Genomic DNA, 23,934 nt, shown 5'->3' on the forward strand with positions numbered 1-23,934 from the left:
CCTGCCCCCCCACGCAGCCCCTTTCTCTCTCCCTCGGACCCTTGGCCGGGTGCTGGGTGCGGGGGGGGCGCTCGGCGCAGGGGGGGTGGCATTAGCGGAGGCCCCGCCCCTTGCCGCCCCTCCCCCCGCCGGCTGCCGCTTCCTCTTTATAAAACTCCGCCCGGGAGGGGACGGGACATCCCAGCCCGGCTGCCCCCGCCCTGCCCTTCCGTTCCCCCGCCGCGGCTGCCGGAGCTGCGCACCCGGGCATCAGCTGCGAGCCCCGCAGGTTCCAGCCCCGCTTCCCCGGGCCCCGGGACAGCGCCCCCCGGCCGCCTCCTGCAGGGCCCCCCCGGGCCCCCCCCGCCCCCCTCCTGCAGGCCCCCCCCCGGGACAGCGCCCCCCGCCCCCCTCCTGCAGGGCCCCCCTCGGGACAGCGCTCCCCGGCCTCCTCCGATCCCGGGCCCCCCCGCCCCCCTCCTGCAGGGACCCCCCGGGACAGCGCCCCCGGGCCCCCCCGCCCCCCTCCTGCAGGCCCCCCCCCGGGACAGCGCCCCCGGCCCCCTCCGATCCCGGGCCCCCCGCCCCCCTCCTGCAGGGCCCCCCCGGGACAGCGCCCCCCGGCCTCCTCCGATCCCGGTCCCCCCGCCCCCCTCCTGCAGGGCCCCCCCGGGACCAGCGCCCCCCCCGGCCTCCTCCGATCCCGGGCCCCCCCGCCCCCCTCCTGCAGGGACCCCCCGGGACAGCGCCCCCGGCCCCCTCCGATCCCCGGCCCCTCGCCCCCCTCCGGCAGGGACCCCCCGGCCCCCTCCGATCCTAGGTCCCCCCGCCCCCTTCCTGCAGGGACCCCCCGGGACAGCGCCCCTGGCCCCCTCTGATCCCGGGTCCCCCTGGCCCTTCCTTCTGCCCCCCCCGGCACTTCCCCCTTGGGCTTCCCAGAACAGGGTCCCTCTCTGCTTCTGGTATAGCCCCCTGCTCGTCCCATTCCCCTCAGATTCTCCCCCCCCCCCTCCCCGGAGCTCTCTGGTTGCCCCTGGAGGTCTCTCCTGTCCTGTTCCCCCTTCCTTGACCAGGGCATCCCGGTCTCCCCCTAAATACTGCCCTGCCTCTGCCCCTCATTGGCCCTGGGTGACCTGTGAGCCCCCCCATTGCCTGGGTGCTCCCCGCCAAGCGGGGGATCTCCCCTCTGGGGTCCTGATGCAGGCTGGCGGGGGAGCCGAGGGGGAGCCGGGAGGCGAGGGGGAGCGGGAGCCCCTGAATCCGGAGGCGGCAGACACGCTGGGGGTCTCCCCCACCTACCGGGAGTTTGTGCGGCACAGCTACCTGGAGCTGATGGGTGCCAACCAGCACTCGCTGCACGCCCTCAACTGGCGCCGTCTCTACCTCAGCCGGGCCAAGCTCAAGGCCTCAAGTCGCACCTCGGCCCTGCTCTCCGGCTTCGCCATGGTGAGCGGACCCCGGCGTCCGGGCACCCACTAGGCCCCACTCCCCTCCCAGAGCTGGGAGAGAACCCAGGAGTCCTGGCCCCCAGCCCCCCTGCTCTATTGCCCCCAATCCTCCCAGAGCTGCGATAGAACCCAGGAGTCCTGGCTCCCAGCCCCCCCCCTGCTCTAACCGCTGGACCCCACTGCCCTCCCAGAGCTGGGGATGGAACCCAGGAGTCCTGGCTCCCAGCCCCCCTGCTCTAACCGCTGGACCCCACTGCACTCCCAGAGCTGGGGATGGAACCGAGGAGTCCTGGCTAGCTGCTTTGGGGGTCAGGGCACTGAGGAAGCCCCTCTAATCTAGAGGCTAGTACCCACGGCTGGGGAAGAATTCACTGAGGACATGGAGCCAGGATGCCTGGGTTCCAGCCCCTGGCAGGGGTGTGGGGGGGGCCATGAGGACTGTCAGACAGGACCAGATCTGCCCCTCCCCCTCCAGCTAGCCTGGTAACCGTAACGGTCCAGAGCTGTGGCCAGGGCCCACGTGTTGATTGTGGGGCAGTGGCACGTGCCAGCGGATGTGACACTGTGACAGACCAGGCAACAAAATAAGAAGCCCCTCCCCCACCAGCTCTGCTGGTGCCCCCTCACTCCCGACCCGCAGCCCCTGCTAGCCCAGCCCTGCCCCCCCAGCCCTGCTGGTACCCCTCACTCCTGACCCGCAGCCCCTACCGGCCCAGCCCTGCTGGTGCCCCTCCCGACCCACAGCCCCTGCTAGCCCAGCCCTGCCCCCCCAGCTCTTCTGGTGCCCCTCACTCCTGACCCGCAGCCCCTGCCGGCCCAGCCCTGCTGGTGCCCCTCCCGACCCGCAGCCCCTGCTAGCCCAGCCCTGCCCCCCCAGCCCTGCTGGTGCCCCTCACTCCCGACCCGCAGGCCCTGCTAGCCCAGCATCTTTCCCCTTCGAGGCCCTCCTGTCTCTCTGTGAAGATAATTTTGCTTCCACCCTGATCTCGCTCCTATAAAAGCAGCAACTGATTAGGGTGGGGTGGGCGGGAGGACATTGGGAACTTACTGCTGTAGCCTGGGAATGGGGCCTGGAGCCTCTCCCTTCTAGGGGGCACCGGCTCTTATCCAGCCCCCTGGGTGGTGGTGGCAGTTCGTTGGCTGGTTGCTCTGACTGTGTTAATTAGACTGAGGAGGCCTGACCTCCAGTTCCCAGCCCCGAGTCTGGGAAACATCTGTGCTCCTGATCCCCTCCAGTAGGGGGCAGCGCTGCCCACACAACCCGTCTCCCAGAGTCAGAGTTAGAACCCAGGAGTCCTGGCTCCCCAGTCCCAAGTTCTGGCTTCCTGTTTACTCCCCTCTTGCCTCGGGGTGGGGTTAGGTCAATCTGGAGTTGTGACCCTTCTGGCACTGTGAGGATTAACTCTCCCCTCCCTTCTGGGGGCTGGGATGAAGGGCCCAGGATGGCAGATCCTGCTCACTGCCCCCCCCCCCTTGGGCTTAATCCCTGGTAGTGTCTCCCTCTGGCGCTACCCCATGAATGTGACACCCCCCCATCCCTGCTTCGCCCACTGCCCCAGGGTTGGGCCAGTCTCCAAGACCCACTTTGTGCCCCTGCCAAACCCCCCACTCTCTGCAGCACTGTGCCCAGCCACCCCTCACCCCTGCTATGCGGGTTAAACGCAAGCTTTATTATGCTGCCCTCCTGCCTCCGTTCCCCCTGCCTGAGACTGCATTAAGCACAGTGACTGAGCTGTCAGAGCCGGGGAAATATTTGGTGTTTGCTGAGCCCGCCCTGCACCCAGAGCAGCTGGGAAAGGAATTTGGCTCCAGCTGTGATGTGTTAAAGGAGTAGGGGAGAGGACACAGGGCCTTTCCCCTCTAGGGGGCGCTGGCTCCGATCTGGCCCAGGGTGAGGACTGGCTGGTTTGAGGCGTGTGGGAGGAATGGACATGGGGCCTTTCCCCTCTAGGGGGCCCTGGCCCCAGTCCAGCCCCAGGGCGGGGGCCTGGCTGGCTCACACAAGCCAGGAGCGGGTCTGACGGTGTCTCTGGCCCCTCGTGCAGGTGGCGATGGTGGAGGTGCAGCTGGAGGACTTCGACTACCCGCCGGGGCTGCTGATCGCTTTCAGCGTCTGCACGACGGTGCTGGTGGCCGTGCATCTCTTCGCCCTCATGGTCAGCACCTGCATCCTACCCAACATCGAGGCCGTCAGCAACATCCACAACCTCAACTCGGTCAACGAGTCGCCCCACGAGCGCATGCACCGCTACATCGAGCTGGCCTGGGGCTTCTCCACCGCCCTGGGCATCTTCCTCTTCCTCACCGAGGTGGTGCTCATCTGCTGGGTCAAGTTCATGCCCGTGGGCGGCGGCGGCTGGGACGCCGCCGTGGCCTCCACCGTCATCATGGTGCCGGTGGGGGTGGTGTTCGTGGTGTTCGCCCTCCATTTCTACCGCTCGCTGGTGAGCCACAAGACCGACCGACACCAGCAGGAGCTGGAGGAGCTCAACAAGATTAAGTACCAGCTGGACGGGGAGGCCACCGCGGTGCAAACTGTGTGAGGCCAGACCCTCCCTCCCTCCCGCCCCGGCAGGGGGTGCCTGGAGCTGGCCGATTCCCCCGGGGATGGCCGAAAGACGACGGCTGCTGGCTGGGGGATGATCCACAGCTGGGGTCATTCCCAGCCGTCTCCTCCTCCTGCCTCTGCTGCTTTCGGGCTGGGTTTTTCGTATCCCGCTGCCAGTGGGGCTGGTTTCTCTGGCCTGACCAGGCACTGCCCAGGAGATGCCAGCTGGGAGAACCACTCCCTGTCCCCTCTCCTTCCCGGCTGTGCTTCCCCTGCTGGTAATGGTGCCTGTCCGGCGGCTCGTCTTGGGAAGGTGGGGGGTGGGTGCGGTGGAGGGCGCGCAGGTGCAGGTCGGGGGAATGTGTAGACACAGATACGGGCCAAGCTGGGGTCTGCAGTGGGGCATACACAGATCTGGGGCTCAGCCACCATTCAGGTACAGCGGTCCTGGAGCTGGGGTAGATGCTGGCGGGTTATTCTCAGCCACATTGCCTCAGCGCTGCCTCCTAGGGGGGGATCTCGGCAGCGACGGCCTCTCCAGCCCATGGCGGCTATGGGGAGTGGGGCGCTTGTCCCAGAGACACCTGGGCTGAGACCCAGTCAACTCATGTCATACCAGCCCTCCAGGACAGGGCTGGGGGGTTGGTATGACGAGGCCCTGTGTCCCTCTAAGCCAGCCAGTCCCTCTCCCTGGGGCTGGATCGGAGCCCGTGCCCTGTGTCCTTTTCCCCACTCGTCATTAAATAAAATTAATGACTAACTAGCTGATATAGCGACCTTTGCTCTCTAGTGACAGCCAGAGCTCCACTGCAGAGAACAAAACAGTAGCTAGCATTAATGTAGGCCCTCTGATAATATGGTCCATACCCTGTCCCAGCAGAGGACAACATCCATTGCTAAACCAAAACAAAAGCCAGCTCTGTAGGACCTATAATATGTCTTGTGCTTGGCTTCTATCATGCAGGAACAGGGGGGCAGGTCCTTAAGCAGAGCAAAGCAGACTGTATTTTTGTACGACCTATGATATGCGGCATTGATTGCGGATGGGAGGGGAGCCCATCTTGCTTTGCCAAATCAGTGTTTTTGGTAGGACCTGTAATAGTGTGTTGTTGCAGGTCCAGCCAGCTGCTTAATCGAAACAGCCAGCCAGTGTTTTTGTAGGGCCTATAATATGTTGTCACATATTCAGCCAATGTGCAGGCAAGTAGCTTAATTGAAACAAACTGCCAGTGCTTTGTGTAGGGCCTATAATATTGTGTGCTCCGCCCTGCAGGGGGGTGAGCAGAAAAGTGTGTTTTCGCTGGAAGGACAGAACCTTGTGCAAGAGATCCTGAGAAATTAACGTATGCAGAGCAATTCACAGCCATACTGCAGTGCCTTATAATCAGCAGCAGCCTGGTGCTGGGAGGGGAGCAGAGTCTAGTGGTCAGAGCGAGGGGGGTGCCTGGTCCCTCTGATGCCGACAGTTCAATCCTGCGCCGGGGATTGTAGCTGGCTCCAGTCCCCTGGGCTCTGCTGGTGGATTTTCTGGTATTTTTATGCCTGTCACTTTTTTTGCAGTTTGTAAATAAATGATTGTCTTTGGCAAAGGGCCCGACTGGGGAGTTATTTGCAGGGGCAGCCCTGGGGGATTGTAGATGCATGTGGTTCTCTGGTGGCAAAGTGGTCTCTGGCTAACAGCCGGACCTGCATGCATGCCCCCAGCTCCTTCCACCAGAGCGGTTGGGAGCCAGTTCTCCTGGGTTTTCTCCCCGGCTCTGGGACGGGGGTGGGGGTTATTGGGTTAGAGCAGGGGGCTGGGAGCCAGGACTCCTGGGTTCTCGCAGGGGGAGCATGCATCTCCCACAGCAGGCTGAGCCCTGAGTTGGGACGGACTCTGTTGATGCCCCCTGCCCCTAAGCCAGAATAAACATTTACCCTGCCTGGAAGTAGACACTGCTGGCCAGAGAAGGAGGGGGAATCTGGGCCCAAGGCCAGAGTGAGAGGGGAGCCTGGGAAATGGAGCCCGAAGGGCCAGGCTGCCTCTGCCATGAGCCGCAGTGGAGTCTGGCAGAGGATAGGAGCGGATGTTGCCATGCCAGCCTCGCCCAGCAGGGGGTGCTGTGGGGAGCAGGGCAGGAGTGCTGGCTGTGGGGGGTGCTCCTAGCTACTCCAGGCCCGGCCTTTCCCAGCAAGGGGGTGTCGGTGAGACTCAGGGAGGGGCAGGTTTGGGGCGTGTGTCTGGTTTTAGGGACGCCATGAACCAAAACCCCCAGGGCTGAACTCAGGTCTGGACTAGTCAGGGGTGGAGAAAATGAATTAACAGCAGTTCAGGGTGAAACTCTAGCTGGGGAATGGGACATGGGCCCTTTCCCGTGTAGGGGGCCCCAGGGCAGGGGACTGGCTGGCTCGAGGGGCTGAGGAACGGGCATGGGGCCTTTCCCCTCTAGGGGATACCAGCTCCCATCCCGGCCTCTGGCTGGGAACCAGCTGGCTCAGGGCCAGAGGTAACCCAAAAGTTTGTGGGTGGCAAGCTAGTTTTAAGGTAGGTCTGAAATATCTGGGTGAGTGCTGCCCTCTGGTGGGGGAAGTGAGTCATTTATGCCAGGTGATTGGCCAGGTGACCTGCAACAAGGAAAATCAAATACAGTGTTGCTATTAGTTATTTCTACTTCATCTCATTCTTTGCCATGCTGTGTTTCCTATGGGCCCTGACTGAGAGCAGGATCCCTGTTATACTGCAGAGACAATCCATGTCCCAGGGAGCTCATATTCTAAATAGATCAAGGTAGGATCATTCTTCCTACTTCACAGATAGGGAAACTGAGGCCCAGAGAGAGAGTGAGTGATTGGAGGCTGTGGGGGATATGGGCACAGAACCCAGCTCTGTCTGGTGGCTTCACCACAAGAATGACTGTCACAATATGTTTGTGTAGGGTGACCAGATGTCCTGATTTTGTAGGAACAGTCCCAACATTTGGGGCTTTTTCTTATATAGGCTCCTATTAGAATATCAGGGTTGGAAGGGACCTCAGGAGGTATCTAGTCTAACCCCCTGCTCAGGGCAGAACCAATCCCCAGACAGTTTTTTACCCTGGCTCCTTAAATGGCCCCCTCAAGGACTGAACTCACAACTTTGGGGTTAGCAGGCCAATACTCAAACCACTGGGATATCCCCCTCACCCTTGGCCTGATTTTTCACATTTGCTATCTGGTCACCCTATTTTTGTGTCTTTTTTTTTTTTCCACACAAACTCTGACAGAGTTTTGTAATTCATGTCACTTTGGTCTTGGAACAAACTGTACTTTGCCTACCCCTGTTGGCCGGGAGTCTCCTAGGAGTCCCCAGAAAGGTGGATCAGGGCTGTCATAGTCTTAAATTGAAACCATGTTGGGTATTTCATATAACAAACTTTTCTCACCAGTGGTTGGCAGGTATTTGAGTTAAATAGGGAGGTTCAGCGGCTGGTTAGGAGGGTCACTTTTGTTAATAAGCAGGAATGGCCTTCTCCATCTATGCTCCATCCACCTTTATGTGGCAACAAGACTCATTTATACATGTCCCACCCCTAACATGTGGTTGAATCTGCTGGAGGGGGGGGAGGCAGGGCATCTGTGGGTGCTATCTGCATATTGTCCCTGTGCAATGTTAATGTGCCTATTAGTGGCAGATCTTGGGTACAATGGGTTTATTACCTCACCCGCTAAGTAAAGATGGGCAGGACTCAGAATGCAGCTTGCTGGTGGGTGTCTAGGGGGACTGGTATAACATGTATATTAAGGATGAGGCTAGCTAGAGGCACTTTGAGCATCTCCTTGCATTCAACGCTGTGTTTACTCCTTGTGGCAATGCTACAACAGGTGTGTGCATTGAGGACAGTAGATTCAACACTCAGGAAAATTATATGTGGAAATATATTGAACCATTTGTAATCAAAGGACTACTCCTCTAAATGTGAATGGGTGGGGCTGCTTAAAAAAATAGGGAGAATCTATGGTAATTAATTGCTGTTTTGAAAGTGCTTCCGGCTATCAAAAGATAGGTCAGAAGATGCAAAATTGGTCCCAGAGGGCACAAGATAGGTCTCAGGAAGTTGTAATTGAGCCTATGGAAGGGCACCAGCAGATTCAACAGAGTCCCTCTTCTCCTCTATCAAGTACATAACAAAAATCAGCCTTGATAAATTAGCATTTTATTTGGCATCTCATGAGATTTTGAATGGTTTTATTAATTACTTAGATTTATTTAAATTTATTTACATTTTTCACAAGGAAGAAAGTGCTGAAGGTGAGTCACTGTTTTTTACTGCCTTCCTTAAAGGAAAAATGTCAGGTGATGGATTAGCTGTGTAGATTCTGCACAATTTACCTTTGGCCTTAAAAAAAAGTTAGTGAATTACCAGCTGAATTTCTGCTCTCTGATGTTGTTTAACTTAATTAAATAATTAATTTAATAATTTTTCTACCCTGTGACAAAAGTGCTGACAGTGGATGAGACAGTCGTTTTTTTCCCCCACTCCTCTTTCTTCCTCTCATCTCTACTTGGCTCCAGCTGTAGTTGGCTTTAGCAGATTCGGTATAACCTTTAAAATTAAATAATATGTTAATTCAGGAGCTGATTCCTCTCCTATTCGTGACCTTTTAAAGGGAGGAAGTTACTTATTTGAATGTATCAGAAGTTGTTGCACCCCGTGGCGAAAGTGCGGTAGACAAATCAATCCCCTAGGATTCCCGCAGCCACTGGAACTCGCTGTGATTTCGCCTATGCAGATTCAATCCTATCATATCCAATTACTCCCTTTTTAAATAATATTATATAATCAATGGACTCATTTGCCTCCCTCTGATTCTGATCGAGCATTGTAATTCGTTACTTTAATATATTTCAACTTCTTCTATTTCATAGTGAAAGTGCAAGGTATGAATAACCGACTCCCTTTTCCTATCCTTCCTTCTATGGAATTAGCTGACATTTTGCCAAAGCAGATTAAATACGTGAACCTCCCATCTCCGCACAAATACTATAGTGATTTTTTTTTTTGGAGGATGGGGTCATTTTCGTCCTATTGGCTCTGTTCTTACGGTATAAACAATTATGTAAAAGTAATCAAATATATTTAATCATATGAAGAAAGTGCGGGGCACAAATAAACTACTAGGTTCCCCTCCCTTCCTTGGTAGTAGATACAATTTCGCCAAAGCAGATACTGTCCCTCAATCTCCTATTTCCCCAGTATAAAATGATAGATATATTGGGGATTTCATTCCTTTTATTGGATTTCCTAAAATTGTGTAATAAATTAAATATATATTTAAATATATTCCATCCTCTGGCGAAAGTGCAGAGTTTGAATAATTCCTCCTTTTCTTAGGAACAAGCTATGATGTCACCAAAGTAGATTCAATCCTGCCTCTCCCATTCTCCCCTCTATAAAAGTATTATGAGCCGATGGGAGGTGGGGCAGGGCAGGGCTCATTTGCCTCTTGTTGGCTTTTTTTATGCTGCTGTAATTAAATATTTAGATTTATTTAAATACATTCCACAGTTATTTCGAAAGCACTGGAGTCAAATAACACTCTTCTCCCTTAGCTGTGATTTCGCTAACCCAGATTCGTTCTCTGAACATACAATTTTCCCCATCTTTAAAAATAATATGACCCGGCGGACACTTCTTTCCTCCTTTTACATGTTACTAACGCTGTAATTACTCATTTATTTTTTTTTAAATTTATTCCATCCCACAACGAAAGTTCTGAGGTCTTACATTCCCCCTAGGAACTAGCTGCGATTTCATCAGAGCTGATTCAATTCTATCGCCAATTATTCCCTTCAAAAAATAGCGCGGTGCAACAGAGCAACCCGCGTTCTTCCTTTTCCTTCTCCGCTACGTTACGATTTATTATGTAAATATATTTAAATTTAGGCCATTCCGTGGCGAAAATGCGCCTCTCTCTTTCCCTTCTGTGGGGCTAGCTGCGGTTTCTCTTCCGCGGATTCGTCACCGCTCCCGAGCTTGGGGTGAGAGAGAGAAATAATCGCCCCACTACAGAACAAGAGAGAAGGAGGAAGGGCGGCCTTACAGCCGGAGTCCCCCTCTAGCGGAGGCGAGTAGTTCTTATTTCCGGCGTGGAAAGTGCTGAGGCGAACACACAGAGTCGGAGACGGGAGTGGAGGCGGGGAGCGGGCCGGCGGGAACTCTCGCGCGAGCCGACGGGACGTCGGCCGTTGGCCCCGCCCCCTCTCCCTGTCTGCGGCGGCGGCAGCGGCAGTAGCGGGCCCCCCCTGTTCGCCGAGCGAGGAGGCCGCGCGCGCGGGGGGAGGGGCCGGGCCGGGAGCAGCGAGGTGAGCGCGCGGGCGGCGGGTGAGGAGCGGCGCGCGAGGGGACGGTTACAGCCGGGGGGCGGGGGGAGAGGATGCTGGTACGGGGGGAGGGGCAGCTGAGGTCTCTGGGGGCCCTGGTTGGGTGGGGGAGGCTCGGAGAAGAGGCTCTCTAGAGGTGGGGGGGAGGGGGGAGCTGAGGTCTCTGGGGGCCCTGGTTGGGTGGGGGAGGGAGGCTCGGAGAAGAGGCTCTCTAGGGGTGGGGGGGAGGGGGGAGCTGAGGTCTCTGGGGCCCCTGGTTGGGTGGGGGAGGGAGGCTCGGAGAAGAGGCTCTCTAGAGGTGGGGGGGGAGGGGGGAGCTGAGGTCTCTGGGGGCCCTGGTTGGGTGGGGGAGGGAGGCTCGGAGAAGAGGCTCTCTAGGGGTTGGGGGGGGAGCTGAGGTCTCTGGGGGCCCTGGTTGGGTGGGGGAGGGAGGCTCGGAGAAGAGGCTCTCTAGGGGTGGGGGGGGGATGGGGCAGCTGAGGTCTCTGGGGGCCCCTGGTTGGGTGGGGGAGGGAGGCTCGGAGAAGAGGCTCTCTAGGGGTGGGGGGGGGATGGGGCAGCTGAGGTCTCTGGGGCCCCTGGTTGGGTGGGGGAGGGAGGCTCGGAGAAGAGGCTCTCTAGGGTTCGGGGGGGGAGGGGGGAGCTGAGGTCTCTGGGGGCCCTGGTTGGGTGGGGGAGGGAGGCTCGGAGAAGAGGCTCTCTAGGGGTGGGGGGGGACGGGGGAGCTGAGGTCTCTGGGGGCCCTGGTTGGGTGGGGGAGGGAGGCTCGGAGAAGAGGCTCTCTAGAGGTGGGGGGGAGGGGGGAGCTGAGGTCTCTGGGGGCCCCTGGTTGGGTGGGGGAGGGAGGCTCGGAGAAGAGGCTCTCTAGGGGTGGGGGGGGAGGGGGGAGCTGAGGTCTCTGGGGCCCCTGGTTGGGTGGGGGAGGGAGGCTCGGAGAAGAGGTTCTCTAGGGGGGGGGAGGGGGGAGCTGAGGTCTCTGGGGGCCCCTGGTTGGGTGGGGGAGGGAGGCTCGGAGAAGAGGCTCTCTAGGGGTGGGGGGGAGGGGGGAGCTGAGGTCTCTGGGGGCCCTGGTTGGGTGGGGGAGGGAGGCTCGGAGAATAGGCTCTCTAGAGGTGGGGGGGAACTGAGGTCTCTGGGGGCCCTGGTTGGGTGGGGGAGGCTCGGAGAAGAGGCTCTCTAGGGGTTGGGGGGGGACGGGGGAGCTGAGGTCTCTGGGGGCCCCCCTGGTTGGGTGGGGGAGGGAGGCTCGGAGAAGAGGCTCTCTAGGGGTTGGGGGGGGGACGGGGGAGCTGAGGTCTCTGGGGGCCCTGGTTGGGTGGGGGAGGCTCGGAGAAGAGGCTCTCTAGGGGTTGGGGGGGGGGACGGGGGAGCTGAGGTCTCTGAGGGCCCCTGGTTGGGTGGGGGAGGGAGGCTCGGAGAAGAGGCTCTCTAGAGGTGGGGGGGGGATGGGGGAGCTGAGGTCTCTGAGGGCCCTGGTTGGGTGGGGGAGGGAGGCTCGGAGAATAGGTTCTCTAGAGGTGGGGGAGGATGGGGGAGCTGAGGTCTCTGAGGGCCCCTGGTTGGGTGAGGGAGGCTCGGAGAAGAGGTTCTCTAGGGGTGGAGGGGGACAGGGGAGCTGAGGTCTCTGGGGAGACTGGGCATCCCCTGGAAAGGGAGGGCTCGGGGTGGAAGCTGGGAGGTTTGAGGAAGGGCTCGGGGGGGGGGAGCTGAGGGGTGGTCTTTGGGGGTTTCTGAGGGGACAGGCTCAAAAAAGGGGAAGGAGCTGAGTTCTTGAAGGGGGGAGGCAGGGGTCACCTGAGGGGAGGGGGAGCTGGGAGGCCCTTGGGGGAGGAAGGTGATTTGTGCGAGGGGGAGGGTGCATGGGAGTGTGGGGGAAATGGGGGATTTGAGGGGGGAGTTCAACAAGGATTAGCGGTAACCTGGGATGGGGAATGTGGGGGAGATGAAGTGGTGGGGGAGGCCCCGGGGAGGGGTCCTGAGTGGTAGAGATCTTGGGGGGAGCTGAGGAGACAATTGGAAGGGGACGGGGAGCTGAGGCCCCTGATAGGGGTTGGGGTGAGAGGATCAGAGAGATGGGGGGGTGGAATCGAAGGGAAGCACTAAGGTGGGGGAAGCCCCTGGGATGAGGGAGATTGGGAGGGCATAGGAGTTGAAGGGAGGGGGATAGGACACAAGGGAGGAGACCTGAGGGGAAGGCCTGCTGCAGATGGTGGGGATGACGGGAGAAACTGAAGTTGGAAAAGCCTGTGGGGTGAGGGTGCGCTGAGTGGTGCTGGGTTGGGGAAGGGCCCTGTCAGTGGGAGGGGGCTGCCGAGTGCTCCGGGTGGGACGTGGGGCAAGGGTGATGCCTGGGCCCTGAGTTTAAGGATACGGGCAGTGCTGGGCCGGGGGGATGAGGTGCGGGGAGAGAGTTATAGCAGGTGGCATCCCTGGAGCTCACAGTGGGCACCAAGGTAAAAGCGGGAGTGGACTTTGTCCCCTTCATTCCTTGGTTTTAGTGCCAGTCTGGGGTGTGATCCCTGGGCACTGCCCGCTGCCCACCAGCTCCCTGTGGGCTCAGATGGAAGGTCCCTGTCTCCCCCTGCCCTCTCACTGGGTACCTGCTACAGGCTGACTTCATTTACCCCCTTGGTGGTGGTAGCACAGGTACCCTGCTTTGGCTCCTGCCATAGGCAGGCCCCGGCTGGCTGTGCTTTGCGAGAGCTGCTGTCCTGTAGGGAGAGGCTGCAGACATTAGAGTGGTTGGCGGTGGGGGGACTGGGAGTCTGAGCTTCTGGGTTCTGCCCTGGTTCTAGGAAGGGTGTGGGGTCGGGTCGGTTAGAGCAGGGGAGTTCGGAGTCTGGACTCCGGTTTCCAGCTCCGGGAGTGGGTGTGCTCTATAATGATGAAAGGAGGTGGAGGCCAGGAGTCAGGAATCTCTGGTTCTTTTTTGGCTCTGCCACTGATCTGCTGCATAGCTTTGATTCTGTGCCACTTTGTGCCTCTGTTTCCTCACACCTAATGTAGGAATGGTAACGGGGCTGGCTAGGTTAGCTGTTTGGGTGAAGGGGGCCGTAGAAGAGCGAGCTGCTGTCCTGCATTACAGCTTTCAGGCTTACATATGCTTTGGAAATGGCTGCTTTACAAAATTCAGAGCTGGCCTCTGGAGTGCTCTCTAATGCCAGAGGCCTGTTTTAGGGTTTCATGCTGCAGCCCGTCACCGTAGTGCTATCTTACCTATCTTATGAGCCTGCCCTTCTCAGCATCTGGCTTGAGAGGGTTTGATCAGGTCTCAGGTGCCAGATCGTGAAATAACTGAAACCCAGGTTAAAAGTTTTGTCTTTTGAATCTCTTAATTTTTTAAATTTATGTTTGCTGGTAGACAGGTAGGTTGGAAACTGTAATATCATACAGGAGCTTGGAATTGAACCCAGGAGTCCTGCCTCCAAGCCCTTCCTGTCAAACCCACTAGATCTCACTCCCCTTCCAGATCTGGGGATAGGACCCAGGAGTCCTGACTCCAGTACAGTTGCCCTCTCACATGATAGGGCACCACTGTTTGTATGTTCTGGATGCATCCTCTGTAATACACTGCATAACCCCCCCCATCACTCTTTATTCCTCTGAGGCTTAACCCCCATTTCTTTTGCTTCCCTCCCAGTTCTTTGAGGCTCCACTCAGCGTTATGGACTAAACATCTGCCCCGTTGCATTGGAAAGAAGCCCGCCGCGTTTACAGACACACGTCGTCTTTCGTTGCTATCGAGCCCAAAACAAATCATCCATAACAGGTACGATTTCATACCTATCTCCTACCGAACTGGATTTGATTTTCTGGGCTGGGTTGAGGCACACTGGCGGGGTCAGAGGAATTCTAGTGCTCCCTGCTTAAGGGAATCAGGGTGGGTGGATGGCACTGCCCCCTGCTGGAGAAATTGGAGCCCTGTGGGTGTGTAGCTCTCTCTCTTGCTGGAGGGAATTGAAGGGGTGTGTGTGTATGTATGAGTAGTGTTGTCCCTGCTGGCAGGGATCAGGCTTCTGTACTTGTGCTCTCCCTCCCACTGCCCAGCTGTGCGTGCCTTGAGAATGCATAGACATTAGGGTGACCAGATGTCCCGATTTTATAGGGACAGTCCCGATATTTGGGGCTTTTTCTTATATAGACACCTATTACCCTCCACCTCCTGTCCCAATTTTTCACACTTGCTAGCTGGTCACCCTAACAAACACCTTCCTTCCCAAGGGCCAGGAGTGGTTGTTGCCCCGTCTGATCATGCCTAGCATGTCCTGTGTAGGATGGTACTCAGACAGGGCACTGTTTGCGAAGGCATCTTGCAGTGCTGGACTGGGTTTGCACATCTGCATTCATGTAGCGATTCCCCATGGGATCGGGATGGGGGCATCTGTGTGGCTCCCAGCATGATGGGGGAACCCCAGTTTTGCTCAAGGTGGGGAGTCTTTGAGGTGCCCAGCACAACAATAGCCTCCCATCTCTGTTCTGGCCATTTCTATCTAGGCTGTGAGTGGTTTGGGGAAGGGACTGTCTCTCCCTGTGGGTCTGCATGGCACCTGGTGCACTGGGAGTCTGATCTTCATTGGGAGGGCACCCAGCCCAGGGGCAGAGACCCTCCAGTCCTGCATGGGGCTCTCCACATGCTATCTCACTGTAAGTGATAAAGTTTCTAAGCTCAGATCTGCTGCACTGGGTTGCATTGCTTTTTTTCCTGGTGGTATAGATGGCTCCTTGGAACTCTGGAAAATACCCCAAGGGGATTCTCCCCCGCCTCCAGCCTTCCAGGGGGAATCCTCAGTTGGTCGCTCTCACAGATGCGACGTTATAGTGCCAGGTATATTTAATATACATACACATGGGTGGGAGAGTATCATTAAGAACAGCTGAGCTGTTTTAGTGCAAAATTCTGGAGAGGTAGAAAATCGACAGAATATTCTGATCTTTAGTGGGGTTGTGGAGCAGGGAGTTGAGGGATTCAGGATGAAAGTCAGGGCACACCACTAGCGACACGCATTGAAACAGAAGTGCTGCTCTTTATATGGTCCCCACCCCAGCCTTGGGGTGCTGGTAACAACCCAGATTTCTAAACGGATCCCGTATAAGCTCTGTGGGGATTTGGGTTGGCTTACCTTGCCAGTGCCCAGATGATACCCACTGTGCTCACTCAGTCTCCAGATCTGACATCTAAATTTGTATCTGACTCTTTACAGCTGCTATAAGGGCAGGGCTGATTGTGACTGGAAAATGCAGAGTGATCTAATTCCTTTGAACTTCTACTGCTCCCCTCAGCGTGTGTATAACTCATGAACTCTGAGATGAGGACATAGATCTGAAGAACTCTGTCATCCCCAGCCCACTTGGTATCTTCTGCCCCACTGCCATTTTGGCTTCAAAGTGTGCAGTGTTCATGGGTATGTGTGAAGGTGTAGCTCTGTGTGTCATGACTTCCCTGGGCAAATTCCATGTTGTCCTCCTAACAGTCCTCTTGCAATTTCATGAGGACATGGGATTTTTCTACACTTCCTGTCCTAAGTTATGCGCTGTTACCCTGCTGCTGTACCCAAGAGATGGCTGCAATTCAGTGCCAGACAAGTGATCTCTATGTTGTGTGACTGTTATCCAGTTGCCCCACCCCAGAGATTGCTCCATCTGAGCACCAGGCAAGCCATCCCTATATAGCACCACTGTGCAGCTGTTATGCAGTTGCTCCACCCCAGAGGTGGCTGCAACTTGGTGCCAGGCGAGCCATCCCTGTGGGGTATTGCTGTACGGCTGTTACAGCCACCTCTGGACTGGGATAGCTGAGTTTCTCAATGCTGGACTAGAGATCTCTGTGTGGCATTTGCAGCATGGCTGTTCCCCAGCTACCCTGCCCCGCCCCAGAGTGGCTGCGTCTCAACACCAGGTGAGGCATCACTGTGCAGCTGTTACCTAGCTACCTCTCCCGAGAGGCAGCTGCATCTCCGTGCCAGGCGATGTCTGTATAGGCAAACTCTTCTTAATGAAAGTTAAGGGACTAGTAGGCATGTTTGTAACCCACCCCCAGTTCCAAGGCAGGCAGTTGCTGTAATTGGATCTATTCACAAGAGCCCCAGTTTACAGGTAGAGGAAAGGACCAGATTCCCTGGCTCCTGCAAGTGAGCTGATGTCACCTGGGCCAGGGAGGGGAGGTTAGAGGCTGTTTGCTATCCCATGCTAGCCTTCAAGCCAGGGCCTAGGAAAAGCCTAGACTGATGAGAGCTGGTCCAGCTTGCTCGTTCCCCACTGGCTGTTCCCCCAGCAGAGATGGAGTCACCCCATCCAGGCCCTCCTCATCCGGGGTGGGATCGTCCCCCACAGGTTATTACCGAGGGCTCTTAATTTCTGGTCTCCAAAGCGAGGAGGCTCCTGTCCTTTCCTGTGAGAGAAATGAGAACATCAGTTATTAGACAACTCTCTCATGGGAAATATTTCCTAAGACTTGACCTAAATTTTCCTGAATTTCCTTGATGCTTCTAGTTCTCTTTTCCCACCCTAAAGAATCCCCCCCACCCCCCGCTTGGCTTTGCTGTTCAAACACCGATTGACAATGATTACGAACTCCCTGCTTAACTCAGCTGGCCATGGTTAGCTGCATGGCTGGTAGGCTCTGTCTCACCAGGTTCCTGGTCTGGAAGAAATTTCCTCTGGGTCAGACTGGCAGGGACTTGGGGTGAGGGTGTGGGGGTTGTCTCTATCTGCAGCATGGGGTGCGGATCACCTGATGAGATCATCTCTGCACGACTCACCTAATCAATTCCCTGAGGCAGAGGACTCAGTATCCCACCCCAATCCCTGACCACCCTGGATCAGACCCAAGGGCCCATCTAGCCCGGTATCTTGCCCCCTCCCTGCCATCCCAGATCAGACCCCTGGGCCCATCTAGCTCGGTATCCTGCCCCCTCCCTGCCATCCCAGATCAGACTCAAGGGTCCATCTAGCCCGATATCCTGCCCCCTCCCTGCCATCCCAGACCCAAGGGCTCATCTAGCCCAGCATTATTGTCCCCTCAATCTTTCCTATTCTCACAATGGCTGAGTCTAGAATCTGCTCAGGCCTAACTTTTAAGCCTGACTCAAACCAGATCCAAGCCCCTGAGGATTGAGTTGTTTTCCTTCCTAAGCCAACCCTTCCTGCAGAACCTGCGTGCCTCCCTCCTGCTAGCTTCCACCCCCTTCTGCTTTGGGATTCTTCCGCACACTCACTCTGCAGTGCACACAGTGCAGTGAGGTGGCGGGCGGCCCGCAGGAACAGGGCATACAGTCGCCTTTGTGCCAGCCCTGTGGCAGGAGGAGAGCCAGACCGACTCGAGCCCGAGAGGGGCCGGTTGTTTTCCACCTGATCTGGACCCAACACTTGTCGTTGGGTAGAAGGGCTCTAGTCTACCTCCCGAGGACTGGGTCTAACCCAGGTCAGTGGGCTCAGCACAGGAGGAACCGGGTGAAACTGATTGGTCCATGCTATACAAGAGGCCAGACTCGATCATCTAATGGGACTTTCTGGCTTGGAACGCTCTGAAAGCCTTCTGGCTTCCCCAGTAACCCTGGTGAATCTTGACTCAATAGCCTAGTTGGTCTCCAGCTTGCTGGGATCGAGGGGCTCTCCTGGTTGTGGGGGTGTGTCTGGTGGGGTGGATAGAGAGGCACTTTCCTCTCTGGACCTGGAGGTGTCTGGGATTGAGGGAGATGCGAGCCGTGTGGCAGAGGAGTCCCAGAGGTGGCCAGCGGGGGGGTACTCTGTGTTTATACTACATGGCTGATAGTGGTGTTTCTCCTCTCTATCTCCCTCTCAGTTTAAATGAGTCATAATGGATCAGGAAAGTGGGGGTGACATCCAGAAAGCCCCCAACTTCCAGTGGAGAAGCTACAAGCTCGTCATTGACCCGGCGCTGCGGCGGGCCCCGCAGAAAGTCTACCGCTACGATGGAGTCCACTTCAGCGCCCCCGTGAGTCCAGGCATGGCTGGCAGTGGGGCTTCACTGCCTGCTTTGGGGGGCTGGGGGCTTGCCAGCAGAGAAGGGGTAGCCTTCTTCCCTTCCCTTCTGTCTGGAGCAGTTTCTGATGCTAGCCCACTGCATAGGCCCACCCTAGACAGCACTTGCTCACCTCTTACTGTGGACTAATACATCAGAGCTGTAGAAGTCGAGAGCGAGGACTTGGTTCTATCCCCAGCTCTGGGAGGGGTGTGGGGTCTAGTGAGTTAGAGCAGGGGGGCTGGGAGCCAGGACTCCTGGGTTCTATTCCCCTCCTTCTGTCTCATTGTGTAACTTAGGGCACGTCCCTCCCTGTGCTCTGTGCCTCAGTTTCTTCATGTGTAAAATAGGGCTAAAGCTCGGTGGGCAGGTTTGTGAGGGTCACTAATTGCTCTGGATAAAGCACACTGGGTCTACTTATGAAAAGGGCTGCTGAAGCACAAAGCGTTATCACCTGCTGTCATATCATTGTGGCCAAGTTGTAAACCACGAGGCATTAAGGGTGCTGTGCATATCAAGTCCTGTTGCTCCATTCCCTCATCCTGACCGTGCGTATGTTCCTAATGTACCTTGCTGCCCTGCACCGGGGACACGCGTTGAAGCCAGTAAAACACTGAGGGTGGGTGATGACTTGTAAAAACCTTTTGCAGATCTCAGCAGGCAAATTGTTCCCATGATGTCTGTTAAATCCCTACCCTGCCTCAGTTTCCCCTTCAGTTTGTCATCCTCCGGCTCCCAGCGCTCCCCAAATCCACCTCCTTTTGGGGTATAAGCCAGCGATCCAAACACTCCCAAACCTATCCTTGTCCTTTCTCTCAGAGGCTGTCTTCATTCACCAGTCAGCCGGCTCCTAGCTCTCTGCTCGCTCCCTTCAGCCTCCTGCACTAGCAATGATTGCTGCACCCTCATGCTAGGTGGTAACCAGGCCGGCCTGGGGACCGTGAATAACAGGGCTATCTTCTCGCCAGTCCATATGGTCCCGTTTCCCAGGGCCTCTTTCTGTGCTCCCAGCCCTCTTTAGAGAGTGTGTCCTCCCAGCTCTCCTGTCCCCAGCATCACACTCATTCGTACCCTCTTGCTGAACTGCAGGCCATGGTGGTTTTCCCTGTGGGCCTGCTCCTCTGGGACATGGAGGGGCACACGCAACCCCCGGTATGTGGCAGAGGAGGCATGGGGGGCGGACACAGAGCTCCTGCATCGGTGGGGAGAGGAGACGCAGCCATGGTGTGGAGAAGAAGGGAATTTGGGACACGGAACCCCTAGCATCAGAGGAATGTGGGGACATGGGATACAAAGAGCCTCTTGTATATGCAGGACATACCTAGCCCCTGGCATCAGAAGATGCGGTGGAGAGACACACAGCACTGGAGGTGGGGGATTGCCGGGAGTCACTGAAATATGGGGGATGAGAGGGGACTATCCGGAGATCTTGGTTGGAGGTGGGATGTCCGGAGCCCTTGAGGGGGACATTGTGCTTGGCTGACAGAAGCTACAAAGTGCCTGACGCTCTAGTTATGTATGTCACCATAACCTCTAGGAGCCCAGTCATGGACCAGGTGGCTGTTGTACATGGGGCTGTCTGTGATTTATTAGGTGTATTACGGTAGCGCGTAGGAGCCCAGTCCTGGCCCAAGACTCCATGGTGCTAGGCACTGCACAGAATCAACAGTCCCCGCCCCATAGAGCTGCCAAGCTAAGTACAAGACAGGAGACAACAGGTGACTCCAGACAGAGACATGGCAACTCCAGAAAACACGGAGCCAATAAACGTTTTGCCTGGCATTAGCACTAAGCAGCCCCACTCCTGGATCAGTGTAACGTTTTTCCATGGCTAGTGCCCCCTTCTAGCTTGGCATGAGGGTGGCTCTCCCTTGGGGTTTCCCTCCTAGTCTCCAGCTGATCCGCTCAGCCTCCCATGCCTTCCACACTGCGGTGGGGTAGTCCTCTGGCTAGATCAGGGTTACCCAAAGTCCCAGACAAACTCTTCCATGCCACCTGAGCTCTGTAGAGTACCAGAGAAGTCAGTGCTCTGCCCTGTCTGGGCTCATGCCGCCCTAAGTCCATCGCTGGCAGCCAAATGAGGCAGTTCTCTCGCCAGGCCTGCCTTTCTGCAGGCAGGCTCCGAGAGGCAGCCGTCACTCTGTGTTCCTAGCCCCAGCTGCTGTCACCTGCATGGACACAGTGACAGCGAGAATCTCTCACTGCTGGACTGACTCGTGGCGCTGGCTTAGCTAGAATGGACTAGGGCTTAACTTCTGCCTGTTTGCGCTAACCACTGGACTATCAGATGCTGTAGCCAGGTGACTAATAAATTCCTTGGTTTTGAAAAGGCTGTTTGTGTCGCTGCATATACTGACTGGGAGCCTTGCGCCCTGGAGGGGCCCCAGGGTGGATTTGGTCTAAATCATGATTTAAATCACTAGTCAGGAAGACTTGATTTAATGATGGATTTCTACGTTAAAGTGCATCCTTGTTGGTTGTTACCAACCTGAAGATCCTGCATGTTCAGACATGTTCCTTTCATCATCTTCAACGCAGCTTCCTCCTGAGAAGGAGCACTTCTCATGATGATGTTTCATTCAGGCAACCAGGCCTTGCATTTCTTTGTTACACTGTTTGCATTTTGCACGCATGCCTGTCTTACCCACAGGTAGAGGAACGTCATTAAAATATTCCCAAACTGGGTTTCTCTTGCAGCCTGCTGCCATTATAGGTTTTCCCCTCTAGGGAGAGAATGGTATGGTAGATCTCAACTCAATCAAGGCTACACTCAGAAAGACCTCAGGACTTCTAGAATATGCTGCTCAAACAGATTCACTTTTGTTTCTACTGCCTGTCCCTCCCTTCTCACATTTATCTCCAGACTTCTCCTTGTCCAGATCTATTTCACCCCCAACTACTTTCTATTCACTAAACTTTCTGAAACTTTGCACTTTTCGAGAGAGGTAAGGGATTGACTCTGTGTACACACATTTGCACAGGGACAATAAGGTTGAGGTCTGTTATTTCTCACTTCTCTATATTTATTTAAAATCATTTCTGCTGTTAACAAGCATGTTCCCTCTGGAGACACAAATCCACAGTTTGAGAACTGCAAAACTAAGCATCTCTGCTGGTATCTTCTAGACTGAGCACTGTGTCCCATTGGGAGATAGAAAGATTAACCTAAATAATCCATACAGAAGCCTGTGGGATCCCTAATCCATGAACCCTACTGGAACTCATTTACAAAACTTTTCTTAAACATGACATGAATATATTGTCTCATACTATAGAGTGAGAATTTGTAATCCCTGTTCCATGATGAGATATTTGAGCTATAATGTATCATAATTAAAACTCCTTAGATAGGTGTTTTCCTCAAAAAGCACTTTAGCCAAAAAAAAAATCAGATTTAAATCAAATGAATCCGATTTAAAAGAACAAAAACAAAAAAAAAAAAAACCATTGATTTTTATCCACCCAAAGCGGCCCAGTACCAGCCTCCCACAGGCTGGATTTGCTGCAGGGAGCCATGGAGAGGGAGTGGGATTGCTGGTGCCGAATGCCCACTCATGGAGGCTGTGAGCCTACCGCCATGGAACTTTGTGAACCTGTGGGGTTTGGCCCTGTAAAAGGGTCACTCCCAAGGGACTGATCACAGGCTAGGGCATAGACCAGACCCTGTGGATCTGTGACACATTTTCTTAGAGAGGACATATAAACCCTGATGTATCAGGCAGATACCAATTTCTGCTTGCTCCAGGTGAGGAAGAAACACAACCCCTAGGCTCTCATCATTTCATGCGGATTGTTGCAGTGTCCTCGTCCCTGGCCTTGACAAATGCAGTCTTTCCGTGCTAATATGCATTCAGAACGCTACTGCAAAGATAGTTCTCCTAGCCCATCGCTTTGCCTGTGTCACCCCTCACTTTGCATACCTACATTAGCTTCCCCTTCTCCATCGCATCAAATATAAGCTGCTTCTTTCCCCTTCCACGGCCGGTCCCCACCCAATCTAGGCGATCTCATTTGCTTCTGAGATATCTGCTCCTGCTGCTGGTCAGCCCATGGCCGCCGCTGCTTGCTTGTTATGTTTTTAAGCAGGCACTTTGGGGCTTTCTCCCAGGCTACCCCTGCTGTCTGTGAGGAGCTGCCCATAAACAGCTGCAAAGCTGCCCCATTGTCCTTAAAATCACTCCTCAAAATTCCCCTTTGTCGTGATGCTGACAAAAAGGCTTGCCCTGCTCACCATCCTGGCTCAGTGTACTTCCCCCATCTGCCTGTCTGTCTTCACCTGTTGTCTCTTGTCTTGTACTTGGATCATAAGCTCTCTGGGGCAGGAGCCTCTTTTTGTTCTGTCTTTGTACAGCACCTAGCACAGTGGGGACCTGGGCCGTGATTCTGGCTTTTAGGTCCAACCACAATATAGACCTATGGGCAAGTTACCTCGTAATTGTACCTCACAGGATTTTTTTATTTAGATTTATATAACTGACAAGTGGTGTGGCTTAAAAACCCATGGCACAGATCTCTGTGCAGCAGCAGAATTGAGCAGAACCCACTGCCAGTCTCCCAGACCCTTTTCTCTAAAGCGTGTGGGAGACAGGAGCCCAGGCTAGATGGCTCTGATCCAGCGAGACAGGGAGCAGGTGTGATGCTTATTTAGATGTGCCCATGAGTCTGACCCAGAAGGGGACAGTGGGGGCAAGAAGTCAGGGTAGATGGGCCCATGGAGCTGATCCAGTCTGTCTGTTCCAATATGCCTGTCCCCCCACAGCTGAAACTCAACGGTCTTGTGCAATTTATTCTTGAGATTTTCTTTCTATGGCAACCCTTTATCTCTAGGTGGTTGTCAATGTCCAAAAAGATAAGATTTTGCTACAGGTTTCAAACCAAATGCATAATTAGAAACATAATAGCTCACCACAGATTGGACCCATGGGCCCATCTAGCCTGATATCCTGCTCCCCATCCCTGTCTCGCCCAGATCAGACCTCCCCCCCCGGCCCATTTAGCTTGGTATCTTGCCCTTTCCATGCCGCCCTGGATCAGGCCCATGGGCCCATCTAGTCCGATACACACCTCCTCCCTTCCACCCTGGATCAAACCCATGGGCCAGTGTCGCTTAGTATCCCACCCCCTCCCTGCTGCCCTGGATCAGACACATGGGCCCATCTAGATCACCTGCCTCCATCCCTGCTGCCCCAGATCAACCCTGTAAGCCCATCTAGGTTGGTATCCCACCTCCTCAGATCAGACCCACGTGCCCATCTAACGTGGTATCCTGCCACCCCAGATCAGACTGACAGTCCTATCTAGGTTACTGTTCCTTCTCCAACAGTGGCCAACACCAACTGCTTCAGAGGAAGGGGACAATTCTGGAATAACCTGCCCCCTTGGGCAGATTTCTTCCTAGCCCCCATCAGAGCTTGCACCCTCTTGCATGAGGGTTTATATCCCATGCAAAACTCCTGTCTGTTGAATATTTACTGCTATAACCATGGATCTTCTCATTATCCAGATAAAAGTCCTGGCCGCCTTAGAATTTTGCTAAGCTCTTGGCCCCAGAGCAGTGAATTCCACGGGCTCGCTGTGCATTGCATCAAAATCTCTGCCTAAAGAAACACTGTCTATCGGGGTGGCCAACCTGAGCCTG

At 55.6% G+C, this 23,934-nt stretch overlaps 2 protein-coding genes across 5 annotated transcripts in view; both read left to right on the top strand.

Moving 5' to 3' along the window:
* Window positions 1-936: 936 nt before the first annotated feature.
* On the top strand, window positions 937-5,564 carry ORAI3 (ORAI calcium release-activated calcium modulator 3). The gene is made up of 2 exons (XM_050956988.1): window positions 937-1,425; window positions 3,473-5,564. Exons 1-2 carry the CDS (start codon window positions 1,177-1,179, stop codon window positions 3,968-3,970), a joined length of 747 nt encoding a protein of 248 aa, XP_050812945.1. The 5' UTR covers window positions 937-1,176; the 3' UTR covers window positions 3,971-5,564.
* A 4,636-nt stretch (window positions 5,565-10,200) lies between these two features.
* SETD1A (SET domain containing 1A, histone lysine methyltransferase) overlaps window positions 10,201-23,934 on the top strand; it is a 36,474-nt gene continuing 22,740 nt past the window's right edge. For 3 of the 4 annotated variants that reach the window (XR_007774883.1, XM_050956658.1, XM_050956661.1), the window contains exons 1-3: window positions 10,201-10,297; window positions 13,956-14,084; window positions 18,117-18,269. Coding sequence is in view for 3 of the 4 variants with exons in the window: in XM_050956658.1 (XP_050812615.1) it covers window positions 18,132-18,269 (138 nt within the window). In the remaining variant the exon portion in view is untranslated. Of the gene's footprint in view, window positions 10,298-13,955; window positions 14,085-15,595; window positions 15,718-18,116; window positions 18,270-23,934 lie in introns of all 4 variants that reach the window. The other variant, XM_050956660.1, reaches the window with a different exon arrangement.

The sequence above is a fragment of the Gopherus flavomarginatus genome, chromosome 5 (genome assembly GCF_025201925.1).
Source record: "Gopherus flavomarginatus isolate rGopFla2 chromosome 5, rGopFla2.mat.asm, whole genome shotgun sequence".
Lineage (NCBI taxonomy): Eukaryota > Metazoa > Chordata > Testudines > Testudinidae > Gopherus > Gopherus flavomarginatus.